Below are 27,407 nucleotides of genomic sequence, written 5' to 3' on the forward strand. Positions count from 1 at the left end.
ATGACAAAGTGTTTCTGAGACCTGATGAGTTACTTCTGTATGACAATAAATCACCCCCCCGCTAACATATCCCAGCTTTATCTTTAAGCAGTATTTTTCATATTCTCAAAGGCCTCTGATATTGTGAAATACCCATAATTAAGAAACCTGCAAATTAATGCCAAGCCAAATGGGAGATGCAAGATCTGAAATCAAAATAGAACATCTGACTCGTTGTGACAGTGGACATGGGGTTCCTCCACATGTTTGAATAATCAAAATGCAAACAAACAAACAAATAAGTACAAAATTTCAAATACATTTCAAAAATGAGAATGTGATGAATGGATTCATATACTTTTTGAAACTTTTTACTCTGGTTGTTCCACAAACACACAATATGGTTTGGTGTACAGGTCTGACTGTCTTGAAACCAAATTATATTATATGCAATTGTATATACTGTAGTCACTGTTTTACATTCAAAAGTACTTTAAAAAGGAGCCACTCTCCTGAGTAAAATGTGTTTTGTTTGACTACTATATAAGTTGCTAGTATCCTTGAAACAATACTAACAAAACTATATTTAAAAAACGATACAATCAAAGATGCAGTTTAGCAACGATGGAAATCATGCATCGTTGCTAAACTATTTTATTTTACACCACAAATGAGAAATGTCTAATATGAAACCCATCACACACTAGTTCAAGAATCGAGCAAACTGACGTTAAAACACAACAAGGCGTATAAAATCAGAAACTCTTCATGACTTTAGTTATCTGGCTTAAAAGCCACACTTTAAGTCAAATAAACATTTGTCTTTATCCCGTTATTGATAATTTACAATCCTCATGTTTTTGGTTTATCTACGGTCCCAACAGATGCGTACGCCTCTGTCCCCCACATAACCAATAGAAACACTGAGTGAAAGTAACGACCAATCACAGCTCTGTATTTCAGATAATATTTTGACCAATAGCAATGTGGGCTGTGAACGCTACAGCAGCCAACGACCACTGCAGTGCAGTAGCCAACCAGCAACCAGCTAGCCAGCTTGACTACTCACAGAGAAATATGGATGAAATAATGATACAAGTTAACGGGTAGGTTAAATGTTTATTATATGTAGCCAATCAGCGCGACACAGTTTTCTGTTTTATATCATTTATTATATACCCGCGTGCGCTATCGTTTCACCCGCGCTCTCCTGCGTGCCTACGCTGTGCTTACAAACCTGTCATAAACCAACTTAGCCAAACTGAGCTAGCTAGCTAACCATTTTGAACTGCTAGTCAGAGGTAGTTACTGTGCTAGCTTGGTAACTTAGCCTGACTGACCCAGGCTCCCGTGGAGTTTATAGGCAACTTCAACTGTCTGCAGCATCCGTTGCGCTGGCCGACACCATAGAACAGCTAATGTAGCTTCTTACTAAATGAACCAGCCCACCGCTGTGGAGCTCTATCTCTGTTGATTTTCTTGTTGTTGGCTAAGTTAATTAGGTGTCCAATCAAAGCTGCCCATGTTGAACGAGCTCTCACATACAGCAAACACAAGTCATGACAGACAGACTGACAGAAGAGGCTAAAGCAAGAACAATTACATATTATCTTAAAAATCTGCATATTGTGCACGGCTTCTGTTTATGTCTTATTTATGTTGCTTATATTTATGTCAGTTACTGAATGTTGATAGTAGATCTAAGATCAAAACTAAGAGTTGATTTGGTGTCTTTTCTTGGCTTTTACATGTATTATACATTAACGTATTAATGCATTGTCGTGTTCACAGTTCAGCAGCACTTCCTGTTGTTGAAGCTGGAAATACAAGAAGTGTGATTAACAGCACTCTTAACTTTTCTCCTTTGGTCCCTAGCTGTCAGAGTGACTCCCTCTGCATAGGCCCATAAAAATGTCCACAGATGACAGTATCTCAGAGGATGTGTCCAGCTCAGGGGCTTTGAGCCATTGCCATGTCAGTGCTGATGGGGATGTGGGCAAGGAGAGCGAAAACTCGCTGGTGTCTTCCGAGGGGACATCAGCCTCAGGACTGGCTGTCTCTGAGGGGAGACGCACAACCTCCCAAACAACAGGAGGCACTGTGGAGTGCAGGCCCATGGACATCACACCAGCATGCAACAAGATCAGGTACCGTAACTCTTAAGTTCCTTACTGTATGAGGAAGTGTCTGCATAAAAAAAGAAACACTTGCCCCTTTTAAAATATTAAATATTTGAATATTTTTTTCCTAATGCAGGTGTGTTATTGCAGTTTTTTTTAAAATTTAAATGCTTAAAAGGAAATTGATTTACATTTACTACCTATTTATGCAGAATATTTTCTCCATTATTGTGACAGCTGTCTTTAAATGCTTGTGGAAATTTGAACATATGTAGGAGTGTTGAATGTGAAGATGCATTGACTGCAATTTTCTGTGTCAATTTTGATTTATGGTCTTTTAAAACTCCTGTTATAGTTTTTTTTTCTTTCTAAGAACCACAATTGACTGCATACATGATTATTTCTCAGATTTCAATGGAATGGAAAATTGAATAGGTGCTGATATTATAAGGACTTACTCTGTTGTGTTCAGTGGACCTTTTTGTGTTGTGTTTGGAAAACCTCTGAACAGATTGAGTTTAGACATGTACAGACAAAGCTATCTTTAAGCAGCATTCTATCAAAAGTAGTAGAGCACGTGGATTACTGGATCTTTCAAGTAGATACTATACATACAGTATACATATTGGGTGGTATTTATTTATAGTTACACATATAGAGTGTTAAACTGGAAAAGGAAGTATAGGGCTATTTTGTTAATTTCCACCAAAACATTTCAAAGACTAAAGATAACTTCCAGTGCTTGACACTGCCTGCTGCTCAGCTGTGACGTTACTCTGCTGCATGTACTGCAGACAAACGTGTCAGAGCTATTCTTCAAGATAAACACTGTTTTTAAATATACAGATGGATATTCTTCTGCCTTATGTTGCATAAAAATATTTTTAATATTGGCGCATGTTGAACAAAATATCAGACACTGAAAAGTCTGTGATAGGCTGCAGATATTGGCTGAACTACGAAGTAGAGATCTTTTTTGACTTTTATAATTTTATTTAGTTGTCTCTAAAATACTGCTCAGCTATAATAATAATAATAATAATAATAATAATAATAATGATAATAATAATAATATTGCCAGACAGTATAAAATAATACTGGCTGGAGAAACATATCTAATATATTCTAATCTAATATCTAATATTTTAATACTTGATACAATATTTTAACAATATCCAATTTGTTTTACAGGAGCCTATGTCTGAGCACAGATGAAGCCTTTGAACAAGGGAAGACCCTACCATTCATCAATCCAAGCTCCCTGGAGACCCTTAGGGCCCTGGTCCAGGAGATCCAGAGCAGTGGAGAGACAGACCCTGAGATCTGGAAGGACTGCGAGGTAGGAAAATACCCATTGAGACTGGAAGACAATAGGTCTTGTAGAAAGGCTGATGATGAAGTGTAGTTAGTGTTTGCTGCTGTAGCAGTTTGTTCTTGTGCACTGTATTTGGCTGCTGGTAGCCTCAGTTCAGACTTGTCACATGTATTTTTTGATCAAATCACACCTGACAGTAAGATAGATGCACACATACACATTTACAGACCCCAACACCCACACAGCACCACTCCACAGCTGATCTTTTCAGACACAGGATGTGATTTGCAGAGAACAGACAACTGTGATGCTCTACAATGTGAAGGCACTTTATGGCACAGTTCATCAAGCTTGAAGGCTTTCAGTTTGTACACCTGGGTATAACACACTCTGTTCTCAATCTTTAATTACTGTATGGGTAGGTCACAGGAAAACTAAATCCTTCCTATGTCTTCTTTCTCTCTAATGGAAGTTTGTATCATAATTGTTGTACACAGCTGGGTTCTCTGGCACCTTCATAAATACACATAGTATTGCAGTCCTTTAGTGTACATGGAACTATTTTCTTTTGTGTTCTCAACTCTACTCAATTCAGATTTATTTATAAAGAGCATTGTTTGTCTCTGTGTAAGTTAACCCGCCTTCATGTGTTTCATGCTGCTCTGGATTCATTTTGCCTTTGTGGATATTATATTCTTTGGACTGCTTAAACAACCCTATTAAAAATGTATTTTGAGTTTAACCCTTGGCTGTTTTGGTGTTCTGCATTTGGGTCAGTATTCTGCGATTCATGGGAGTGGGACCTGGAAAGGGAGCAGGTTTGTAGGAGGTTGGTGATGTAAGAAGGGGTCAAACCATGAAGGGCTCTATTGACAAAGAGAAGGATCTTGAAATCAATGAAATCAATTCAAAATTTTTCAGGAAATCAAGAAACTAAAACGGGTATAATATGATGTCTTTTTTGAGTCCGTGTGAGGATCCTAGCAACAGCATTTTCGATAAACTGAAGGTGGGACAGAGAGGACTGAGACAATTGTAAAGTGAATTGCAGTAGTTGAGTGGGAAGAAATGAGGGCATGAGTAACAATCTCCAGATCTTTCACATACAGAAAAGGCTTAATTTTTGATATGGAACAGAGATTAAAAAAACAAAACAAAGACGTTTTTAACCACTGAGGTAATATGCTTGTCAAACTTAATCAGAAAGTGGGCTTCTCATTGGGGTTGAGGCAGAGGTGCAGCTGAATAGTGTCAGTATGAGAATGAATAGAGATTGTGTTTACTCATGATTTGTCCCAGAGTAAGCAAAACTGGGAGACCAGAATAAGCCCTAAAATGGAATCCTGAGATACCCTACAATAAGGTGCAGCTGATGTAGAAGAATTGTTTTCATTTTATACTTTTTAAAGATGTTGTTTTTCTGTATGCAAGGAATAAGTTGCTGAAGAATTTTGGTAGTGGTTGTTTATAGAGGTTGGTAATTATTAGGTAATTTGGAGTCTAAGTTGTACTTTCTCAGCAAGGGCTAGATTACCTGCTTCAAGAGAGATGGAACGGTACCAGTAGATTTAGAAGTGTTGATAATGGAGAGGGTGCTTGGATCAAATACATCTTTCAGAAGAGTGAAAGGCACAGTAACTAGAGAGCAAGTTGTAGATTTCAATGAGAAATCTCTGTCTTTGTAAGAGCGGGTAGTGTAATCTGTTTAAAACAGTCTATTTGAGAGAGTCAGTTAAAATGTGAAAGGGGTGGGAATGCTATTAGTCTCAACTTTACTAGTAAAGAATTGTCGAAATTATTCACATTTTAAGAGTTGATGGGAGAAAACATACATTGAGCAATCATCAATCATTGAGCCAGGACAACTGTTTAAGTCCAGAGTTTCTCAATTTATACAGAGCAGCAGTATCCATAATTGAGGAACAAGTACTTTTGAATAAGTTAGTAAAATCTTCATGGCTGAGATAGAGCAGGGAAGCTGCTATGGACCAAGCATCTGTTGCAGCTTTGAAGGACTCAACAAAATAGTTAGCAGTGGAAGAATTGATATAATGTGATTGGTGAAAAGGTAGATGCTGTGTGGCAGGGGGAAGAAGGAGCAGCATATCAAAAAGGATAATATAGAATTCTAATGAAAAAGCATCAGTTATATCCAGATTACAAATTGAAATGCCAAAAGACAAATCTAGGTCTAATATATGGTCCGGTCTCGGAGTGGGTGCAGTAGTGAGCCAAGTGAGATTAAAAGAATGAAGGAGGTGTATATTAAAATGTATAGTTTCATGCATCGGTTTAAACACTCGACTCCAGCTACATGACGCGCAGCTGGAAACACTTCCCGCAAGACGAGCTGCCCGAGATTCACAGAATTTACAGAAAATGTTACATTTTTGTGATTTATATCGTTGTCAGGACGATAGAATTCTTATATCAGGATATGACATTTTGGTCATATCGCACAGCCCTACATGGAAGCATCTGTTTGAAAAGACATATTTAAGGAGAGGGAATTTATGTTTCATTTGGGTTTTCTTTGTTTTAAAAAAAAAATTAAAACTTGAAAAAGTTAACTTATACATTTTCTTTCATGGAGAAATCTAAAATTAATTAATTAATTAATAAAATCTCAGAAATAACTGATGGACTGTGGTTTCAGTGCCCATATCTAATTGTGTACGTTGTATACTAAACAACTGTTGACTCCTAAACTCCTAAATAAAAATTCCACAGTGGTGGGGAGGGAAACAAAGAGAAACCGGCTTCTTTTTTCCACCATAACAAGCCGTGTTTACAGGCCGTTCCAGTGTTTATCTGTCTTACACACTCGACCAAACAACAAATACAAAATTAAACAAAAAGTACGTTAAAAATAAAAATGTCTCTTCCAGCGAGCATTTAAAAAAACAAACAACCAAACTTCGATGTAATGTTAAGTCTTTTGTGCGATTTGGCGCATCTCAAATAAAAAAATAAATAATCCAAAAAGTAGCTATATTAAAACTGAAACAAACAAGAAAAGAAAGTAAAATATTCCCTCTAAACAAAACTATGAATAATAAAACAGGAAAAAATCAAAGGAGTGAAAGGGTTAGACTCATACGAGCATACAGAGTGGACTAAAGACATTAGCTTGCTGCCCAACTTTCATCACACTCATATTTATAATTATATGGTCCTAAGTGTGAGTCCATACACTCATGAAGTGTTTAGTAACTTCAGGTCCCTTAACAAGCCCAGTTCCAGTTTACTGACGGATGGGTACAGGACCTTGAGATGTTCCGAGTAGCCAGATATGTAGGTGGACACCAGGTTTTATTCTAAGTGAAGGGCAACCCTTCAAAAAACGGACAGAGCAGTGGAGTAGCCAAGGCAATAGAACAATACAAAACTTTGTACTAAAATATAATGTATTTCACAAAAAAGATTTAAAACAGTTAAAAACATCCCTGGCCACGGGGAACACACAGTAAAAACATAAAAACAACACTAAAAGTCCAGTGGCGTCAGCCACAGCATTAAAATCCACTAAAATCGGAGCGGGGCAAAGAAAACCCGACAGCGACCCCAGCTGTCCTGTCTGTCTCTTCGCTCCGGAGAACTGCAACAGTCACTGTTCTTGCCAGTGAAAGGGATTTCTTGTAGCACAGTGTGTCTCGGGACTTACCCTGAAATCCAGGGGATCTGTCGCCTCTTCGTGACTTTGGAAAGATGACTTGAACAATTTTTCTTCCACGAAGGAATCTGATAAAAACCGATCTCTTTACCCGTCGGCTTCCCGTGGCTGTCATGTGACTGGCTATGGCAGTTAGTAATACAACAGCTTCTTGCCATTCTTTGTGTCTCTGTTTATCTCTGTGTGACTGTTGTATTGTAATAGCCCGCGCTTTTATTCGAAGTAAGACAAGTAACGATGTTTGTTTTTCTGCTACAGGGTCGATGGCTGCATCTGTTTCAGCTGGTTGAGAAGCAATACCAAGAGCAAATACTTGCTCAGCAAGAACAATACCAGTGCCAAATACAGGTAAGCCTGGATTTAACATCATGTCCTGTTTTATGAAATTGGACCACCTCAAAAAAGAGATGGTGGATTACAAGGGGACTATCTTAATGAGTATATTGAAAGCAATTTCTTACAGTAAAATAATTCCTCTTTTTCAGTTGATTCAGGATGAAATTAAGGCCCTTGTTCAGCTCCAAAACCGCCAGGCTAGTGTCCAGCCACATGGGGAGTTCTCCCCAACTCCTGTGAGCAAAAGTACCACAAACATGAAGGACTATATTTTCCCCCCTGTCTCCAGTGAATGTACTGTTCCCAAAACTGTGTCCAGTGACAATGACAGTCTGGCAGCTCCCGTCCATACCCCTTTTAGCTCCCCATCGCCTCCACTCCCTAGGTCTGAGGCCACAAATCAGCGGGATGAGCGTGCAACCACAGTGCTCAGCAGTGGATATGGGACTCTTTCTACTTGGGAGTCAAGTCTGGAACCTGCAGGTTCACCGGGAGAAGATGAGGTTGTTGGTCAAAGAAGCGAGAAGCATCACTGGTCCATTAACTTCCAGAAAGACACAGAGACAAGTATGGTTGGTTGCCAGCAAGATTTCTCCAATGAGAGGATGCTCGGAGTGAATGAATCACTAGTTTATCAGCAGAAAATCTCTGGGTATGTAAGGTCAAACACATCCATGCTAAACTGAGTTTGTAAGGATGTACTGTGGTGTTTTCTCAGCTTTTTCAGACATAAACGTCTATCTGTTAACCCAAGAGCATCTGAAAATGGCTATAGACAAAGTCTGACACTAGTCCATAAACATTACAGACACGGTAAAAGGCACGGTTTACACATGTTCAGCTGGCCAACAGTTTATTTTATATGTTGAGTGTTTAAAATAATGGAAAAGTCTTCAATGTGATAAAGACAGAGTCTGTGACAGGTCAAATTAATGAGATTTAGTCGGGAGCCAAAGTTATTTGTTGCCTGCAGCTGCCTGTAGAAGTCTTGCCTCTGAGTTTCCAACACCTGCAGCATCAATCATTAAGCAAGAGAGCTGAGCAGATTTATGAATGTGACACAACAATAGTAGCTTCATTAATTACTTAAAATAAATGGTGCCCAACATATAGACACCATTGATTAGGATCAAGCAGCTAGTGACTGTGTACTTCACTTCAGATCTGTCACGCAGTCAGTTTATACCCAGTTTATACCCTACAGTGAGGAACATGAATGTAAACATGACCTAAAAGAAATACACTGATGAAGCCATCAATGTTAAGTGTTCTGTGTTTGAAACTGGTTTTATAAATACATTTAATATCAAATTTAATTGCCTGTAGATGTTTTCTAAAACATTTTTTGAAACTAAATGGCCACCCAACATGACATAGTCACATGAGTCTCTGGCTGGCAGATGATAGGAAGCCCAAATTCAAACAAGAAAACAATAAATATTTCTCAAAAATTTAGCATATCCTGCCAAGTATCTAGATCATCATATGTAGATCATCCCCCTATCACACTAGCTACTTTAGTAATACTGTTAGGAATTAGTAACTTAATCTGGAAAGTACTAACACAGTATTACAATATAAATGCACTTGGTAAATGGCTCTAGAATAGTGGTTTTCTTAAGTTTTGATAAATGAAAACAAAATTAAAAATGTAATTAAGGACAAACACATGTGTATGTGTGCTTACCCAATTATTTTGGACATGTTTGCGAGTGCGAGTCTTTATTAAGCTTTATTGGAATATATTATTGTGCTAGTGTTTCCTTTCCCTGTCTCACTGGTGTGTTCACCACCTCGCACTCTGAGTGGAGCAGAGGGCACACAGGTGACTCATTCTCAACAAGCGTTAAACTGAACATACTGTAGTGAGAGAAAGAGAGAAAATGCAGTTGTCAGAGCTTTTCAGTTGTGTCTGCGTATGCAACCAGTGTTTTAATCACAAATTGTTACAAACAAACAAAGAAATCTTTGGAATGCCTCCAAACTGCTGACCCTTTGCTGTACTATTAAATAAATAGTAAATATAGAACAAAAAGCCACTGAAGTGACTGGATTGGCAGCAGTATGCTTGTTGTAACAATACTCATTCAACCCTTTAGATACCCTGCAAGAATCCTGTTGAGGTTTAGGCAGCATTTGTCTGAGAAATTATAATTTTACTTACCCTAAGCAATTCTGTTGACAGCACCAGTCAACAGTTGACCTCCTGGGCCCAGAGGCAGAAACTGAGGCCCAAGAAGAGCAAAGCAGGACAAGCGTCATCCCAAATACCAGAGTACCAGGAGCAGCCTCGCAGCCCCAGAGAATCCCACAATCAAAACACTGTGGAGAGCACAGAGTCCCAGGACCAGGTATAACCCAGGAAGTGGTGACAGCCTCTTCTCCAGGATTATTTGTCCAAGATTTTGCATAGATAAAATAAAATAAAACAAACAAACCCAAAACAGCAACAGTGCATAGTGTTTATTTGTAGTATTTTTTCTTTTTGCTGTATTTTTCTGTTTTGATTACTTTCCTGCTGCTGAATCTAATCCACTCATTGCTATTGGTTTTCAGCATCAACCAGCTGGGCCATCTTCCAGCTCTTTTCCACTGAAGAGGAGTGATAGTTTAGCATCTGAAGCCTCAGGTAAGAATTCAGTGACTTGAATTCAGACACACAGTGACTGGATTTGGCCACTGTAAAGTATATTGAAATAAATCAAGTACAAAACATGAAATAAAAATTTAAAAAACACAGGATATTACACTTTTTCTTTTAGAAGATGAAGCCCCTGGTCATATCAGAAATTGAAAACATACATCTCTACACATACCTGGAGAGCTAATTTCTGTGTTTCTTGCAGTTAAACATATAGTAGAGTTACAATAGAGTTTTTATTTTTCTCAGCCAGTCAACCATTTTTTAAACAGCTGTTCACTCCAAGGTTTTTTTGTTTTTGTTTTGTTTTTTTGTTTGTTTGTTTGTTTTGGGGGGGGGGTGTTACTCCAACACTATGGTGCAATTAAGTGTTTATAATAATATGTAGATTACACTAAGGCTCAGTGGAACAACAATAAGATATTTTATATAGACATACACACATATTTTTCAACTAAATTCTTTCTTTAGGTGTAATTTTGGTACTTTTAATAGCTTTGCTAGTAACAAGGAAGATATAAAATATATGTCAGCTGAATATTGGTATTGGAATTGATCCATGTTGGCTATATCCCATCCATATTGATAATGGGATATTAACAATCTTTGGTACAGAAACAAATAAAAAATGAATAGTATCAGCACTGGCTATCAGCCAAATTGTTATTGTAAACATTGCCAGTGGTGTCAACCAATTGAGCAATTAACTAAATATCAGACTCCTTGTTTATATTAAAAACATATATTTTTAGGATGGCCAGCGCTGCCAGAAATATGTGATAAAATTGTAGTTTCAAACAATGTTTCCAAATTATTGCATATAGCAATTAAAGTAAGCCTTTTTTTGTTTTAGGCCTCACATATTGGCGTCTGAATGAGTGTGATCTCTATCACCCACTACCTGAAAGCTTTGACAGTGGTGCCTATCTACTTCTGCAAGAGGCATCCATGAGTCTGGTGAGTTACGTTACGGTTTACTGTGGCTTCTGAGACTGATATAAAATACATGGTTTGCTTATAATGCTGAGGTTTGATGCCTAATTTGGTCTTCTTTAGACTCCGGGAAGCCAGGAACCTCAGCTGTCTCTCAGAGAGATCTATCAGAACAAGCAAAGAACAGATTGTAGGCGTTCAGATTGGGAAGGCTCTGCTACTTCTTTTCCGTTGTCACCGCAGGTATGTCACATGACTCAAACTCTGCAATCCCAAGATTGTAGAAGTGATTTACAGAAGATAGATAATGACACGATAAAACATTAATTATTAAAAAATATAATATTTTTAAAAATACAACTGACTGGTGACGTGTTAATCTTGTAATCTTGTAATAAATTTCACATCCACAAGTTCACATTTTCTTACAATTTGTATTTTTGTGCTTCAGATGTTGACACTGGATCCAGCAGCTAACATGCGACAGTCAGATCGCACCTCTGGCTTCACTTCACCCTCTCATTTCAGCAGCCCATCATTCGCCAATCAGCCCCACCGCTACCCTAGAGTTGGGACCCCCATAACCCCTGACAGCATGGTGGATTGCAGCCCCAACCCTGGAGATACAGACTATATCTCTGATACCTCCAGTGTCTCTGCCCCATCTAAAGTGCAAAGCCCATGGGGAAATACAACCCAATTCCTGTCTACCTCCCAAGATAAGGCTCAGCCCTCCCAAACAGACAGCCATCAGCGCAGAGCCAGTGCTCCCTTAGCCAGCGAAGAGGAGGGTAGTCACACCCACACCAGCACCCTGAAGCCTTGTTCAGCCTCTGGTGCTTCTCTGCGTCATGGAGTCAGTCCACACATGGAAAGAGCATCATCACTAGAGGATCCTGTTGTCCTCTCTCTGTACGTACATATGTTATAATGTATAATGTTCTGCTCAACCATTTGCCTATATCTTTCCAAAAAAATGCACTGATATTAACTTTAACTTGTTTGAGCCTTTTCTATCACTTGGTTTTGATATGTTATTCTCAAACAATCCACTGAGTGTCAATCTGTCTGTGAGTGGTAGATCTTTTCAGTTTCCTTACAGAAAGTTAGCAACGCCACAGGAAAACTAGAAATGCTCTGTATGGTGACATTTTTTTAAAGTTGGGTGTTTTTTGGGGGGGGGGGCTTACATAACGTTAGAGACTTGATCGAACAGAATTAAATACCGGTAACATGAAAATTTAAAAAAGTTTTACATGTGTCAAATAATTTAAAAAAAACAACAAAATAATTTCTAAGAACATCTACTCTAATGCTTGATTTGGCCCTTTATGGTAAATGTTGACCTGAAGCTAAAGAACTGAAAATGTCTGTTTATGAAGTATAAACGATTAGTATTTGAACAATATGAATCTATAAAGACATCAAATAAATCCAAAATACTGCCAAACTCTATTAGCACTTTAGATACACCTAATGTTTTCTGTTAAGAGGACCTGAAATAAGGACATGGAACGTCATGTGTTTCATAGGACCCAGAACCAGTGAACAGAAATCTCATGTTTAATAGCTTCATTTCATAACAAGATTGATTATGTTAGCACATATTTAAAACTTTTTACCCTTGAGGTTGGTTATAGTTCCCCTTTTATTTCTTTATTTACAGGTGAGTATAATCGTTTCTGGCACTGTCCAAGAGGCTTTAGCCAGCCCCAAAAGGAAAGCTGCTCTCATTCCAATTTATTGCTTCTTTTTTCCCCCATTATCTCTTTGTACTTGTAAAAGTGGAGGCATGTATTTGTGATTATCAGAAAGTCAGAAGTAATGGATAAATAAGGTAACAGATGAATTCGCTTCACTTTGCATCGTGATCACATTGCCATGCCCAGTCACCTCCCAGAGAACCAAAAACTACTTCAAGTACTGTGAATAAAGTAACATTACACATGACCAACCTTCTTTAAAAAAGTTTTGTTTTTCTTCTCCTGTTTTTCAGACTAAGGCAGAACCTGAGAGAGAAGCATTCTCGGCATGTGGCTGACCTGAAAGCATATTATGAGTCTGAGATCCAAATCCTGCGAGACAAACTCAAGCTCAGAGATCTGCCCCAGGATTTAGAGAAGAGCAACCATGCGCTCACAGAAAGGTTTGCATTTATGGACTATAGTGTCAGTTAAAATATTATTGTTCATTATATTGAGTTGGAGTAAAAAATTAGTTTTATATGTACAAGAAAAATAAGCAGGGATCATACAGTTAAATGTAGAACCAAATCACAGTCCCCCTCAGCGGGTTAACAGTCACTTTTGGTTAGAAATAGCCAATAAGTGAACTGTTGTTTTTGATGTCAAGGGGTTCAAAAGTTTAACACATTTCTACATCTGTCAGTGCATTAACAATAGGGGACATTAAAATAGGTACTCCATTTAGGATGATGCAAAGTTGTGGTTAAGATGCTGAAATTAAAGGGGAAAAGGTGTCAAATCAAACTTGAATGATATTGAATTCATATTCTGAATTACCAAGACGCATAAAATCCCGTAGTATTGCTTTTTAGATTATTTTTATGCTTTCATTGTTTATTGCTATTTATTTACAGGTGCAGGCATCTAGAACAGGCTTTGGCTGAGGCCACCACCCGTATTCAAGAACTAGAGGCAACAAACAGCTCACTGGAAAAAAAGCTGGTATGCTTTGCTATTTATTTTATATCATTTTTACCCCTTAGCCGTAAAAAGCTGATGTGGTATTGTCATCACCCAGCAGGGGACATGGACACCCAAGTTGTGAATGCGATAACTCGTTAACCTGTTAGCAGTCGGACGTACCGCCCACGGTACATTGGATGGTTTAGGGGACTAATTGGACTGCTAAGGGGTTAACCAAGCAACATACAAGTTTCAAATTGATACCATAGGTACACTACTAGAATTCTCAACAAGTTTGGTCATAGGTCAAATTTTTTGAAAATCTTGTGAATGCGAAAATCCATGTTTACGTGTTCATTTATATTTATTGGGTTTTAATTAGAATGTCTTTTTAATTTGTCACTTCATCAAGGATGTTTTCTAAAAATATGTCAATGGTTATGAAAGTAATCTTTATTCCATATCTTCATTTTGATGTCCTTTTTTTGTCATTAGGCAGAATGGCCGGAGCGCTATGCTGTAGCAGGTGCCACTGTGAAATCTTTGCAACAGCGACTGGAAGAAAGCAAACATTCGGCCAAAGAAAAGGACGCCCTGGTGGCGCGTTTGAAGAACCGTGTACGGCAGCTGGAGGAGGCAGCGCAGAAAGCCTGCAGAGAAGCAGATGAGAAGGAGGCCAGGAGGGAGAGAGAGTACAAGATGCTGCAGGATGTAAGTGTGAGAGAACAGAATGACATGAAGACATGATAACAGTCAGAAAACTGTCACATAAACATAAACATCCTCTTATTCACTGGATGCTGGTAGCATCAGTACTGAGGTATTTCCTTTAATCAGGCAAGTGCACTGTTGTTAATGGACTTGATAATTTGTGATAGTTTACTTTATCTGCAGTCAGCTAGCTCTAGGTGTTGAGGAATTAGTTTGCAGCTGAGGATGTATGTAAGAGTTTTTTCTATGTTAAGAGTGTTTTTTTTCAAGGATGCACCAGTCAGGTTCATCTGATTACTATCTGCTCCAGTATTGATTCTTTTAACCTCATGTTGGCTACAGCCAGATGTTCTCCAAAGCAGGGGAGTACAAGCAAATGTCTTTCACTTTATAGTCTACATATAATTTTTGTGTAATACAGTTTCTGCCACTTTCATGACTGGTCTTTTGAAACACTGGACAGTGTAGTATCGGTGGATTTTTAAAAAAAAAAAACATAATTCTGAAAGTACTATTAAAAAATATTAAGTCTGTCACACAACACAGTTAGAGAACTATTTACACTCACATTCACACAATTTAGAATCACCAATGAACCTAACCCCACTAGGTACATGCCTCTGGACTGTGGGAGGAAACCAGAGTACCCAAGTGTAGAACATGCAAACTCCACACAGAAAAGCCCTGGCTAGATGGTGGATTCGAACCCTCATATTTCTGCTGTGAAGCAACAGTACTAAAAACCATGTCACCATGCTGATCTAAAACAAAAAGCAATTGTATTTTTTGCATTCATTATCAAATTCTAACATGTTATAAATCAAGCTCATTATTTTTTACAGAGGTGCACTTTTTGCACTAAAAACTAAACTCCCGATAAACCAACAGACTATGTGGCTAGATAACTTATGCGTAATCTATCTAACGGAACAAATTACATACTCCTTTAGATTTCAGAAAGATGTATAAATTTAGTATTTAAACAATGAAGAGGCAGTGTTATACATTGGTGGGGTTTTTTGTTTTGTTTGTTTGATTTTTTTTTATATTATTTTAAAAAAGGACATTTGCCAGTGCTATAGTATGTATAGAGTGTTTAAAAATTCAGTTTAAAAAAACCAAACTATTAAATGACCCCATGTTAGCCACCACATCCACCTCATTTTTCATTGATTTTAATATTGATTTTTCTTTCGTCTGAAGTATTGTCAGTACTACTGTCACATTTTCAGAATTTTGTATTAAGAGCAAAAAAGTAAATCACTCTTTATCTGCACTGCAGTAATGCTGGCATCCAAGGTTAAGATGTCTGTGGTTTTGTTTCCTCAGCTGCTTGGAGAATATGATTCTCTGATAAAAGACCATGAAGGATTGAAGGTAATGATTCTCTCACTGAAATTTACATTAAAACCTTACTGTGATTATTTGATTTGTTTGACTTCATGGAGTTTCCCCATTTATTTATCTACAGAACAACCTGGTGTCAGCAGAGAATAAGCTTGTTGATTCCAATGATCAGATATCTGAATTAAAGAGGTGAGTGAAGAGAGTGACGGTAGGTGAGCTGGATCTAAAGGTTAAAAAGTCAAGACTACCAGCTTGTTTAAAGGTCACTTTAGGTCAAGGTCAAAATGTTACAGTGTTATTGGTCTCCGGCCTGTCAGTGTTTCATTGTCACTTGCTGGTTTGAGCATTTTTGTGAAAGGGCTGCAGTGGTGGGTGGTATTCAGCAGGGAGACGGAGAAAAGAATATTAATCGATAAAGCCTAATGATGATCCTGTTAAAAATAGATAATAGTGCTGGCCTCTGATGCTAGGCAGCATTGTCTCCTTGCAGTTTCCCCTTTGCCTGCTAATTGATGCCTATAGAGGGAGCACATTGATAAAGTGTGCCAAGTCAACAATAAGAACAGATGGTAGTTATAAATTGGAGTACTTTAGCTTATCTGTTTTTGAGTTAATAACCTAAAGGGTAAGGCCTACATCAGCATCCACTGAAATAACATATGACCTTGTGTGTAAAGAGACTTTGGGGAACCTAAGAAATGTTTTATTTTTTGAATACACAGAAGACTTTAAAAATAGAAAATGTGTAAGCTGCTCTAAGCGTCAAGGACTAATGGAGTCACAGTGCAAATGTTAATTACTATGATCTGTAAAACAGAGGAGCAAATTACAGCCAGGCCTTGATGGTTGAGAGAATTTTTCTGCAAAATGTTGACATTAAAGAGGACCTAATATGCTCATTTCCATTTTCATATTTTTATTCTTGCACTGGACTAGAGTAGCGTTGTATGACTCACAGTTCAAAATAATCCTACTTGAGCTTACAGAGATGTTGTACAGCCCCTCTGTCCATCCATTGTCTGAAGTAGCTGTCTGTTCATGTGATTGGTGGACCCTTAATTTCAAATTTAAAAAGCAGATGGGTGAAGCTGCTGTGTGTTTTATAGCCTCACAATAATTAACATTTTATTTGGAATTTATTTACAATCATATATTATCGTTTGCACTTATTAACATTGTTTGCTGTTTTCAATCAATCCATCAGTCATTAAAGTAAACAGCCTTGTGCTGTGTAGTGAAAAAAGAAATAAATGAGCCAGCATAGCTTGTTGTACCTGCCTTCGAAATACTTCTATGACTCTTTGAATCTAAACAGTGTTGGTTTAGTTATTTCATGTGTATGTTTGTGATTAAACCCCTCAGAGTGATCTCTAAGCTGGAGTCTCAGGTGAAGCAGTTGGAGCATGAGAACCAGGCCAGGGCCCGTTATGTTTCCCACAGTAACATACAACCTTCTGGAGCTGGGTAAGCACAAAAAGTACTGAAATCCTTCACAAGGTGTAATCATTAATGTCAGGGACTCCACCTATTAAATAAAATCTGAATCTTTACCTGGTTTAAATGTGTTTGATTTCCTATCAAGGCCATCTTCTCTGATACCTTTGATGAACAGAGGTGGTATTTTTAAAGCATTCCATGGACGTCCTGTTGAATGTGCCACTGTGATACCTTCTGGTCTCTGGACAACTATTTTTAGTGCTGCTATTTTTAGTCCCCTCTACATATGCCCTACTTATGTCCTGTTGCCACCTGGTTTGGCCACTTTCATTGATTATAATGTTGCAGGATGTGCTCTGCAAACATTTAGATGCTTCAGGACTGTACAGTAGAACTTCAATGTGATATGGAACAGATTTGATATGGGACTCTGTAACTGTTAATAAAACAGCGAGCATTCTCCTTTGTATTGATCACCATCTTGGGTCTTTGACAATGTGAACTCTTCTACTAAAAATTCTTGTTTCAGATGTGGTTTTTGCTTTAAATTGCCAGGGTCACAAAACTTGATGATTTGAGTTTTGAAAATCACAACCAGAAACATAGATTACGTGAATCTTTACTTTTTTTTATAATAAACAAAAGTATGCCATCAGAATAAGAATGATGAACTAATAACTAAAGATTTTCTTTAATGTTTTTAATCATGTCTCTCTTATTATATCTTTCCAATTTAAGTTCAAATATTTTGTAAGTGCAGTGCTTACAAGGGGTGTATAAACTGATGCGTGCCAAATTCTTAACCTTTTAACGTGTCCACAGCCTTTTCCACCATCCGGACCTCCTGCTGTCACCCAGTAAAGGCAAAGCAGAGCCAGATGTCACCCACAGAACGTCTCCTCTTCTATCAGACCAGCTAAAAAGTGTCAGAAGACCTAATCAATCAACAGTCCACAAAAGGGCATCGTATCCATTAAATGATCATTCATCGGGAACAGGAAGCTCCGTGGACACCCCTTCAGCTGCTGGGAGCTGGAGGTGTGTTTCTGATTGTTGAGGATGTTTTTTTGTTTTGTTTAGTACAACTGTAAGTGATTTACAGAGATCTTCTCCAACAGGTGTGCATCTCCTCCAGAGTGTGAACAGTCTGTTCTTCAGATCAGACACCAGGAGCAGAGTGCTGGCCACCAGGAAGCTAGTCACAGAGAAGGATCCTGTGCCCTGACACCCATGATGAGGGCCCTGATAGAGCTGGAGGAGACTAAAGCCACAGATACCCGGGCCCCCTGTAAGAACAGCTCCACCAACCATAGTATGACTCTCACACACACATTTACAAAGGCCACTTTATACTGAGGGACTGTCTGAAATTCTAAGCAGCTAACCATGAAAAAAAATGTTCCTCAGTCCTGTAGCTCAAATCAGAAAGAGTGACTCCTGGAAAACAAGCTAATTGAGAAAAAATGAGAAATTATACAGCTGCTATATAGCCCAACATGTCAAACGAAGATTTGTGGCCAAACAGTTAGGTCAGACCTCAGTGTTGGTTTTACAAAAGCAGCTACAATTAAAAGTGGGTTTCTTACTGTAATCATTCCTCGATTTAGTACACTTTCAGTACATGTGACATTATTTAATTTGTGGTGATTCACATTAAGTTCCAGGATTTTATTCTTTACTTTCAGGTCTTCTGTAGTCACTTGTCATTTCTTGCTTTTCTGTCTGGAGATGGCTCAGCTTATACCTTATTGCACATCCTGTTGTTAAATCTTATACTGGATGCACTTTTTAAGCTGCTCTTGGATTATATTATGTTTTTGTCTCTGTAGGGGTCAGTAGCCAGAGAACCACTGTTGGGTTTGTGGAGAGAAGATACAAAGAGCCAATTCAGGAGCGCGCTGGACTTCTTCACAGAGAGAAGGAGTTGGTTAAACCTCGAGGAGTTGTGGCTGGAGCTGAACATGGAGGATCGAAAAGTCGCAGTGGAGCAGAAAGAGCTGCTGCTCTGCTAAGAGCTCAGAGGAGTCTGTCTCCAGAGGGCCACAGATCCTCCTCACTGCCTCCTCCAGCACACCGAAGCATACCCACAGCTACACCCAGTAAGAGCTTCCAGTCATTCTACCTCCATTTAGGGGTGACGGTGGCTCAGGTTGTAGAGCAGGTCACCTACTAAATGGAAGGTTCAACCCCCGACTACTCCAGTCTGCATGCCAAATAGCCTTGGGCAAGATAAGAACCCCAAGTTGCTCTCCAATTCATCCATTGGAGTATAATTCTGTGTGAATGTTAGATAGAAAGCACTTACATAGAAAAACATATATGAATCAAGCAAGTTGTATTTAACGAGTGCTCAGAGTAGAAAACAGCAAATATAAGAACAGTTACCATTTAAAGAGGAATCAAAAAATGAGTAAAATCAAGTGTCTTGTTTAATTTTTTTTGGTATGACTTAAGATGTATATACTGTGTCTGAAATTTATGGTAGCAATCAGATGGCTTAGTTGCCTTTGTTTTCTGTATTGGCTTCACTACTAGCTGCTATAATTGGTTGACTGGTATTGTGATTACTGTAATAAGTTGTACACTGCTGGAGTCCACTGTTTGTCTGTAATTTGAATTACTTTCATTAATTGGAAACACAAAACACAAAGACATTGTTTTTGGCTCTGTCTCCTGTGACACACTCAGTGTGATAGTGTTAATAGGGCTGTGTGAGCTTTACGGTACTTAGTGGTACGCTCTTTTCTTCCATTCAGCAAAGAGGGAAATGTTACTCATGCCTCTGTCTGCGAAGTCCAGCCCTAAACGCAGCCCGACTGAAAATTACTCCACTGCTTTTGGTCACCCAATGCCAAGAGAGGAATACCTTCTCCACAGGTAAGAAACATACATCACATTACCTTGTATTGTTGCGCAAGTTCTCCGTAAGCCGTGTTTGAACAGCATTAACATTACAGGGAGAGGGGGAATTAAGTATTCACTGTGCTTCACAATATTTTAACCTGTGATTCTTTATTTTAAACCATCTAGAAATAACATAATATGAGCTCTCCCATATGGGCACGTTTTTACATGACCTGAACTTTCTTTATGTGCCAAAATTGATGCCACAAAAAGAGCACAACAAAATAATTCAAAAAAGATCTCAATAAATCAAAACCTAAATAAAAACAATAAAATAAGTTATTCTGCATCTGTCCTCATGTCAGTGGAGTTGAAACAGACATTAGGGAAAGTGTTCTACTGCCTGTGCAGTAAGCTGTACTGAGGGTACACAGTTTATTTTCTATATCCATTCATTATACATTCACTACCCGCCTTTTAAGTCTGATGTCATTAGCTGTTTCTGGGTCAAAACTCCTCTTCAACTCCCAAACTCAAACAAATACTGTGGTATCACCGAGTTAAAAACTGTCAAAATTCTTTCATCTTTAATAAAATGATCAGTGTGGCAGCTCTACTAGGTGTAACAATCAAGTGTAACATCCAGGCGTCCATGAAAACAGGATTTCTAAAGTTTAAAAGAGTTAGAAGTTAGCAGGGAGTTACCTTGCTAGTTTCTATTTAAAGATGATATACCATATTCTGACTGAAGGATTTCTGTGAGGGTGAGGGTCCCCGATGGTTAGAGACAAATGCAATCACATGGCAGATAAAAGACGCTGAAAATGGGCCAAACTGAGATAATCCATTCACAATATGAAGTTAGTCATGTGAGGCCGACAGTGATCGCTGACTGTTCAGATCAAGCAGAACAAGATACAAAGCATTAAAGCGTTAAAAAGACAACAGCCTTTATAATCCAAATGTAGTTTGGACCCCGAAGCAGGGTTCATATGTCATCACTTAACAACCGGATAGCCACAGTGATTCTCTGACACTTTCCTCTGGGAAGTAATATGGATGTATTTTACAGCCTGTAGGTCAATATTCAGGCCACAGAAAAGTCCCATTGCAGTAACCTGTCTGGTGTTGCACCATTTTTCTCAAGTAGTGCAGTCCCTGTACATTTCTTTGTGCTACTCGGATTAATATGACTATCATTCAAAATGTTCTGAAGCCAGGTACAGTCATAATGTGGTCTGGGAAGCAAGTGTAAGATCTGTATGAAACACATCAAACTACACTCAATATGTTCCCTTTGAGTCCTAAATTGAGCTCACCAAACCAAATGATAGTTGGAATATTGGAAAAAAAATTTCACTGCTACTACACAGTGGCAGGCTAAAAAAAAAGAAAACAAAAAACCCCCCAAAGCCTAATGCTCGGGTACCTCAGCTCAGATCTTAGTCAGCTTGGAGAGAGATGTGTCAAAGATTTTGGTGTGGGTGAGCTACTGTCGAGAAATATTAGCAGTGGAGCTCTGGCATCTATTAGTGAACATTATTAGTTGCACCATGTCACAGAGGACAGAGTAACCCTTGCGTCATATATTTGTCGTAAACACTGCCTGCTGAGATTTACCACCAGGTGTCATCCCACTGCTCCCTACACACATTAAAACCTTGTAAAGAGTGTCACACAGAACACAGGTTTGTTCAAAGTCAGTTAGAGCATGAAATGAAATATAAACACCTCACTGCTTCATCACATAAGCCCCTGAACAGCAGCTGTCACACTTGTTTTTTGTTGAATTAAAACCTCATTGTGTGCTGTCTACAGGCCTGACGGACAAGTTGACAAGAGACGTCACTCATTCCACAGCAGCAGTCCCAAGAAAAGACTCCAGTTTACGTCAACAGGCAGAGAAGATGGTAACATATTTATACGCACAGATACAGTTTTCTTTAGAAAATTCAGTTAAGTACTGCTTTTTTGTTGTTTGACCAGATTTATTGCATTGTTTTGGTGCTGTACTCCTACCATAAACCAGTTTAAATGATACTGAATAACAGGGTGATTATTTATACTTATCTTTTAATGTAAGAATGGATGGATGATGACTCTTTTAATATGCGATGTAACAATAAAACCTGATATTTGATTGATTTGAATTGATTTTCCGTTGGGCATTATTTATTTTAAGGTTTTGCTTTAGAGTGCGAGAAGGTACATTATAATTAATTTGTTATATTAATTACACTAATCTTCACTACTTCTGTTATTGCTGTAGTAACACTTCAGTAACTTTATTTTTTTCTTTTCTTTTTTTGCACACATAGCAGACAGTAGATCTAAAACAGTGACCAGTGAGTGTATTTACTGGGAGCATATTAATAATGGTTTTTTTTCCTTTCTCTGCCAGAGTCCTCTGGTGGTGAAACCCCACAGGATGAAAACTCCCAGCTGGGTTGGGAGGAGCAGGGAGGCTTTAGTGGACCTGACCCGCAGAACCCCTGTGAAGACTCAGCCTCACTTCACAGAATCCAGTCACTGGCGGAGGCTGAGAAACTGTTTGACGAGTTGACGCAGGAGAAACAGCAGGTGAGAGTTCAAAGGCATGTCACAATATGCTTTTTTATCAAATCAGTGTATGTATGTAAGTGGAACACTGGTGTCTTTTTAAAAATGGTGTAAAACGGTAAACATGCACGTGAAGTTTTCTGATGAGTCTGTAGGTGTGGGGGGGCTAGTGAATGGTATTTCTCAGTGTTAGCCCATTAATGAACTGGTAACAAGTTAAGGGTGTACTTGGTTTTACCCTAAGATAATTTAGTCTCCCTGCCTCTAGATAGATGGTTATTAACAAAAAACAAACAAACACATGAGCGTAGTAACATTCCAAAATTTAGCTTCCCTTATAAGCTGTTGGGACATGGCAAACATTGATATTAACAGTCTTTATCTCGCCACTCTACAACAAAGAGTACATGGGGGAACCCACCCAGCACTGGGAGAACACGAAAACTCCACATAGAAAGTTCCCAGCAAGCCAGTGGATTCAAATCAGGACTTTCTTGCTGTCAAGCAACAGTGCTAACCACTGTGCCACCCTGTTTGCTGTCCAATTAACTAGAACACCTGTCCTTCTGCTTTGGTATTAGGATTTCCTCTTCCTCTCATTTTGGGCAGACTTTGTACTTTATTGATTTGTTATAACAGCTTGTGATACAAGTGCCCTGTTTTTAACCTTTTCTTAATATCTCTTTGATACACTTCCAAGTCATAGTGATTGTTTCATCACTTTCTGCTTGTAATTGCAAAAGGAAATTTGCAATTATTTTAAACACCAGAATGTTCAGTGTTAGCAAGGGTGTCAAGAGACCCTTGCATCTCTTGACACATAGGCCAGGATTCATTGTTTTTACAGAGCTGCTAAATGACTTGTATTTTTAGGAGGTTTATACACCCCCCCCCCTCTCCTCCTGTCTCTACCTTGCTGACATGGGAATATTACTCTGCGTTACACATGAGTCCATTGAATGTGTTTCATGTGAGAGGTATTTAATTAATATCATTATTTTGGGTCATACATGATTAACCTCTGAATGTGTGATGTACAGATTGAGGCAGCTTTGAGCCGGATGCCTGGTGCAGGCGGCAGAGTGAGCCTACAGACCAGGTTAGATGAGGTAAGGCTCCACGGAAACCATCCAAATATTTATGATTATGTTTCTAGGATTTATTTATGGTGGTTGTTGATATTATTGATACATTTTAGATTTAGCCACCAACTGCTAAATGTTGTTCAATACTTTGTTTTTTTATTTAAAAAAATAAAGACCCAGAAAACATTGCCATCAGTCTGAACTGTGTCGTATGCAGGGCTTTTTAACAAACATTAACATACTGACACTTTAAATAAAACTGCTAAACCTCAACATGTTAGTATGGTAGTATGCTTTGTTAGCATTTCGCTCAAAGCTTACCACTGTGATTAGGTAGAGACTCTGAGCTGCTGTCAACCTTGTATAGTAGATTCTGCTTTGTGGACCAAACTAAATGCATTAGCTAATTAGAATCATTGATTCTACTGTAGGGCTGTTCGATATAATGATATGTTTCGGATGACAATATGAAAATGTCTATCATTTCATATTACACGATCGTTTGTTTTGTGGTGTCACAAACTGTTTATGGCAATATCTTTTCATTGTTTTGATGGTCACTGTAGTGGCTATATTATTTTTTTTAAGTTCTATCTTTCTCTTATATTTAAAATAACCACACTACAGATGGAAAAGCGACGGTTTTTATGCTTTGTCGTTAGCAACCACAATGGTAAAACATTGTGTGGCTCTGCCGTCTGCTTGTTTATTTTCCACATAAACCTTTCACAATAAAGTTGAAGCTCCTGTTGAGGTTTTTTGAAATAAACTGAACATGACCTGACAAAATACATTTATTCTCAAACATCAAATTTTATAAAATGCATCAAACAAATTACCTCAAATAAAAACATGAAGTAACTCTAAATGGCACTTACAGTCACCACATGGATGCAGGCACAGAGAACACCAGCATGGCCAGTCAAGATGAGGCAGAACCAGGTAGCTCCAAACAGAAGGATCAGTCAAAACAAATCGAGGAGCTTAGGTAGCTTCTAAATGAGGGCCTTTGTAGCATGGACATGGTTTGGTTATGAAAAGTCTGACACGGACCAGAAAACTGTACTATGCAAATTATGCAACCAGTCCCCACCTCAGAATCAAACATGGCAACCCTCTTCTATCACCTACGCAAGAAATACGTGAAAGCGTATGGAGAGAGTTTACGGATGAGAAGCAAAATAAAACCGTCAGGTGCTCAAAATAAACCTTAGAACTTAGAAGAACTTAGAACGTTTATTGTCAATGTTCAGTTGCTTGCACAATGAAATTAGGAAACAAGACCACAAAGGTGTGAAAGAAAAGAAAACAATATACAAGAAAGAAGAAGAAAAACAATATAAGAACACTATATACACGATGTTTGTGTTACAGGGAGCATTGTGGGGGTGTGCACAAGGCGTTGTAATAAAATATAATAAATAAGGGTGGAAGGGCTATGGTTGTTAAGGGATGGAAATTGCACATCTGCTGAAATATTGCGGAGGAAGAACAGAATATTGCATGGAAACAAAAAGACACACACACACAGCAACACACAGCAACATAATAAATAGCAAGTAGCAGCAACAGAGTGATTGTAAAAAAACTCTTAATTTGCATTTATTTTTCTGACTGCCCACGGGTAGAAGCTGTCCTTTAGTCTGTTGGTTTTGTACCTGATGGATCTGAACCTTATTCCAATTCAATTCAATTCAATTTTATTTATATAGCGCCAAATCACAACAAAAGTCGCCTCACGGCGCTTCATAGATACAGAGAAAAACCCAACAATCATATGACCCCCTATGAGCAAGCACTTTGGCAACAGTGGGAAGGAAAAACTCCCTTTTAACAGGAAGAAACCTCCAGCAGAACCAGGCTCAGGGAGGGGCGGGGCCATCTGCTGCGACCGTTTTCCAGAGGGCAGGATGTTGAATAGATGGTGGTTAGGATGGAGGTGGTCTTTTATAATTGCCCTGGCTCAGGAGAGACATCTAGAGCTGGCAATGAAGACCAGGGTGAAGAGTGGACAGCCGATCACCTTCTTTGCAGTTCTGATGACCCTCTGGAGTCTATTCTTATCGGCTGTTGTGCAGCCAGCGTACCACACAGGGATGGCGTGCACCAGCACACTCTCGATTGTGGCACGGTAGAAGGACACTAGTAGGTCAGTCTGCAGCCTGTTCCATCTCAGAACTCTCAGGAAATGAAGGCGCTGCTGGGCTTTCTTCACCAGGGCTGATGTGTTAGTTGTCCAGGATAGGTCCTCGGAAATGTGGGTACTGAGGAACTTAAAGGAGGACACCCTCTCCACATAGTCACCTGTTATGGAGAGGGGAGGGGGATCAGTTAAAATAGTTAAAATATTTCTGCTGGGACCTCCCAGACAGGTCAACATCCCTAGAGTTAATACAATTGCTTAAATCAGATACTAATGTATTGAACCTGCTAACTTACTTTTGAAATGGCTGCCACTGAACTTTCTGCTCCACTTCCACCCTCAGGTGGCTTTAGAGAATCGTCTGGAGAGGCTGAACCGTGAGCTGGGATCCATCCGAATGACCCTGAAGAGATTCCACGTCCTCCGTTCCTCGACCAACATATAGCAATGTCTGTCTTCTTACTTTAGTATTGATTCTACAACTTAGTGTCTTGGTTTTATACACAGCACTGATTGTCCTCCCATCTTTTTCTGTGCCATAAGCCCTTCTGTACAGTGACTCCACAGCATCTTTTTATACCTCTTACTTATTACTCGGGGATATTTTGTATATGTATGAAAGATATAGCAATTTTTTGGAGTATATTTTTTAGAAAAGCACAGATTTGTACAGTCGTTTACTTTTTTAGCCACAGAAATATCAATATTAATATTCTTTACTTGCCATATTCAGGAGTAGATTTTTAAATCGGCTCATGTTTCAGAGTAAATGTGAACAATCAAAACAAATGTTTCCAGCAAAGTCATTTATCCACTTTGGAACTATCACTGCCTTTTTTTTCTTTTTATTTTGTTGTGGCTCTTTTGTTTTTTAAGTTTTGAATGTTTTTCCATTTGACATGTGTTAAGGTAATTTTCTTCAATTTGTTGCTTATTTATCTTTTGCTTTGGGCCAAACTTATTGATCTTGAAGGAAATATTTAATTGAGCGAAATCAGGTTTTTTTGTGTGGCTTTTTTGCTTTATGTCTGTAAATTATTTTACAGTAATGGTCCATTCCGACGAAATCGAGTGAAACCAGCACACACACATTTCCACAGAGTCAAAACTCGAGTCAGCTGTTTTTCAATGATGCTTGTGCATGGAGGTTCTTGCACTGCTTCCTTGTTGTCCTGGTTTTCCTACAATGATATGAATTCACTGGAAATGTAATATTGTTGCACAATAAATGATACTTTTTGTTAAAAATATACCAGTATTTCTCTTTGTTTATGCCTCATCATGTGCATTGCCTAGTGGCTGTTATTCAGTATTATTTACATAGAGCCCGTTTACAAAATTTATCTCAAGGCACTTTATATTCTCAGGTAAAGAACTTACAATATTAGAGAAAGACTCCCTGTTGATCTCCATTGAGCATGCATTTGTTAATGGTGGGGAAAAAGAACTCACTTCTATGAGGAAGTACTCAGTGTACTGTGGAAAGGCCCCTGGCAACCTAAACCTATAGCAGCATGATACAGCATGACATCATGTGATGCTCAACTGAACTGTAGAACTGTTGGTTCCAATGATTTGTGCCGCTTGTACTGAAAAGTTAAATTTTTCAGAGGCAGGAATCAGCCAATCAAATCAG

At 38.6% G+C, this 27,407-nt stretch overlaps 1 protein-coding gene across 2 annotated transcripts; it reads left to right on the top strand.

Moving 5' to 3' along the window:
• Window positions 1–984: 984 nt before the first annotated feature.
• mphosph9 (M-phase phosphoprotein 9) lies at window positions 985–27,021 on the top strand. Of its 2 annotated transcripts, none has more exons than XM_005720061.1 (24): window positions 985–1,085; window positions 1,855–2,126; window positions 3,291–3,438; window positions 7,346–7,435; window positions 7,573–8,075; window positions 9,609–9,774; window positions 9,980–10,052; window positions 10,918–11,021; window positions 11,121–11,240; window positions 11,449–11,909; window positions 12,994–13,143; window positions 13,597–13,684; window positions 14,141–14,356; window positions 15,686–15,733; window positions 15,828–15,892; window positions 17,066–17,167; window positions 17,963–18,178; window positions 18,259–18,452; window positions 18,970–19,239; window positions 19,897–20,017; window positions 21,803–21,894; window positions 22,386–22,564; window positions 23,584–23,652; window positions 26,115–27,021. In XM_005720061.1, the coding sequence occupies exons 2-24, from the start codon at window positions 1,891–1,893 to the stop codon at window positions 26,214–26,216; spliced, it is 3,813 nt and encodes a 1,270-aa protein (XP_005720118.1). In that variant the 5' UTR covers window positions 985–1,085; window positions 1,855–1,890; the 3' UTR covers window positions 26,217–27,021. The 2 variants fall into 2 exon arrangements, with proteins under 2 accessions (XP_005720118.1, XP_005720119.1); XM_005720062.1 differs by having other exon boundaries at window positions 18,259–18,428.
• Window positions 27,022–27,407: the final 386 nt, after the last annotated feature.

This window comes from Pundamilia nyererei, unplaced genomic scaffold (genome assembly GCF_000239375.1).
Source record: "Pundamilia nyererei isolate P.nyererei 1_Seehausen unplaced genomic scaffold, PunNye1.0 scaffold00002, whole genome shotgun sequence".
Taxonomy (NCBI): domain Eukaryota; kingdom Metazoa; phylum Chordata; class Actinopteri; order Cichliformes; family Cichlidae; genus Pundamilia; species Pundamilia nyererei.

What these genes read in the sequence shown, in the direction of transcription:
- mphosph9 (XM_005720061.1), top strand. Translation starts at nt 1,891, where the DNA reads ATGTCCACAGATGACAGTATCTCAGAGGATGTGTCCAGCTCAGGGGCT. An exon ending in AGATCTGGAAGGACTGCGAG is followed by an intron (nt 3,439 to 7,345) that starts GTAGGAAAATAC and finishes TTTCTGCTACAG; the next exon opens with GGTCGATGGCTGCATCTGTT. An exon ending in GTCAACAGGCAGAGAAGATG is followed by an intron (nt 21,895 to 22,385) that starts GTAACATATTTA and finishes TTTCTCTGCCAG; the next exon opens with AGTCCTCTGGTGGTGAAACC.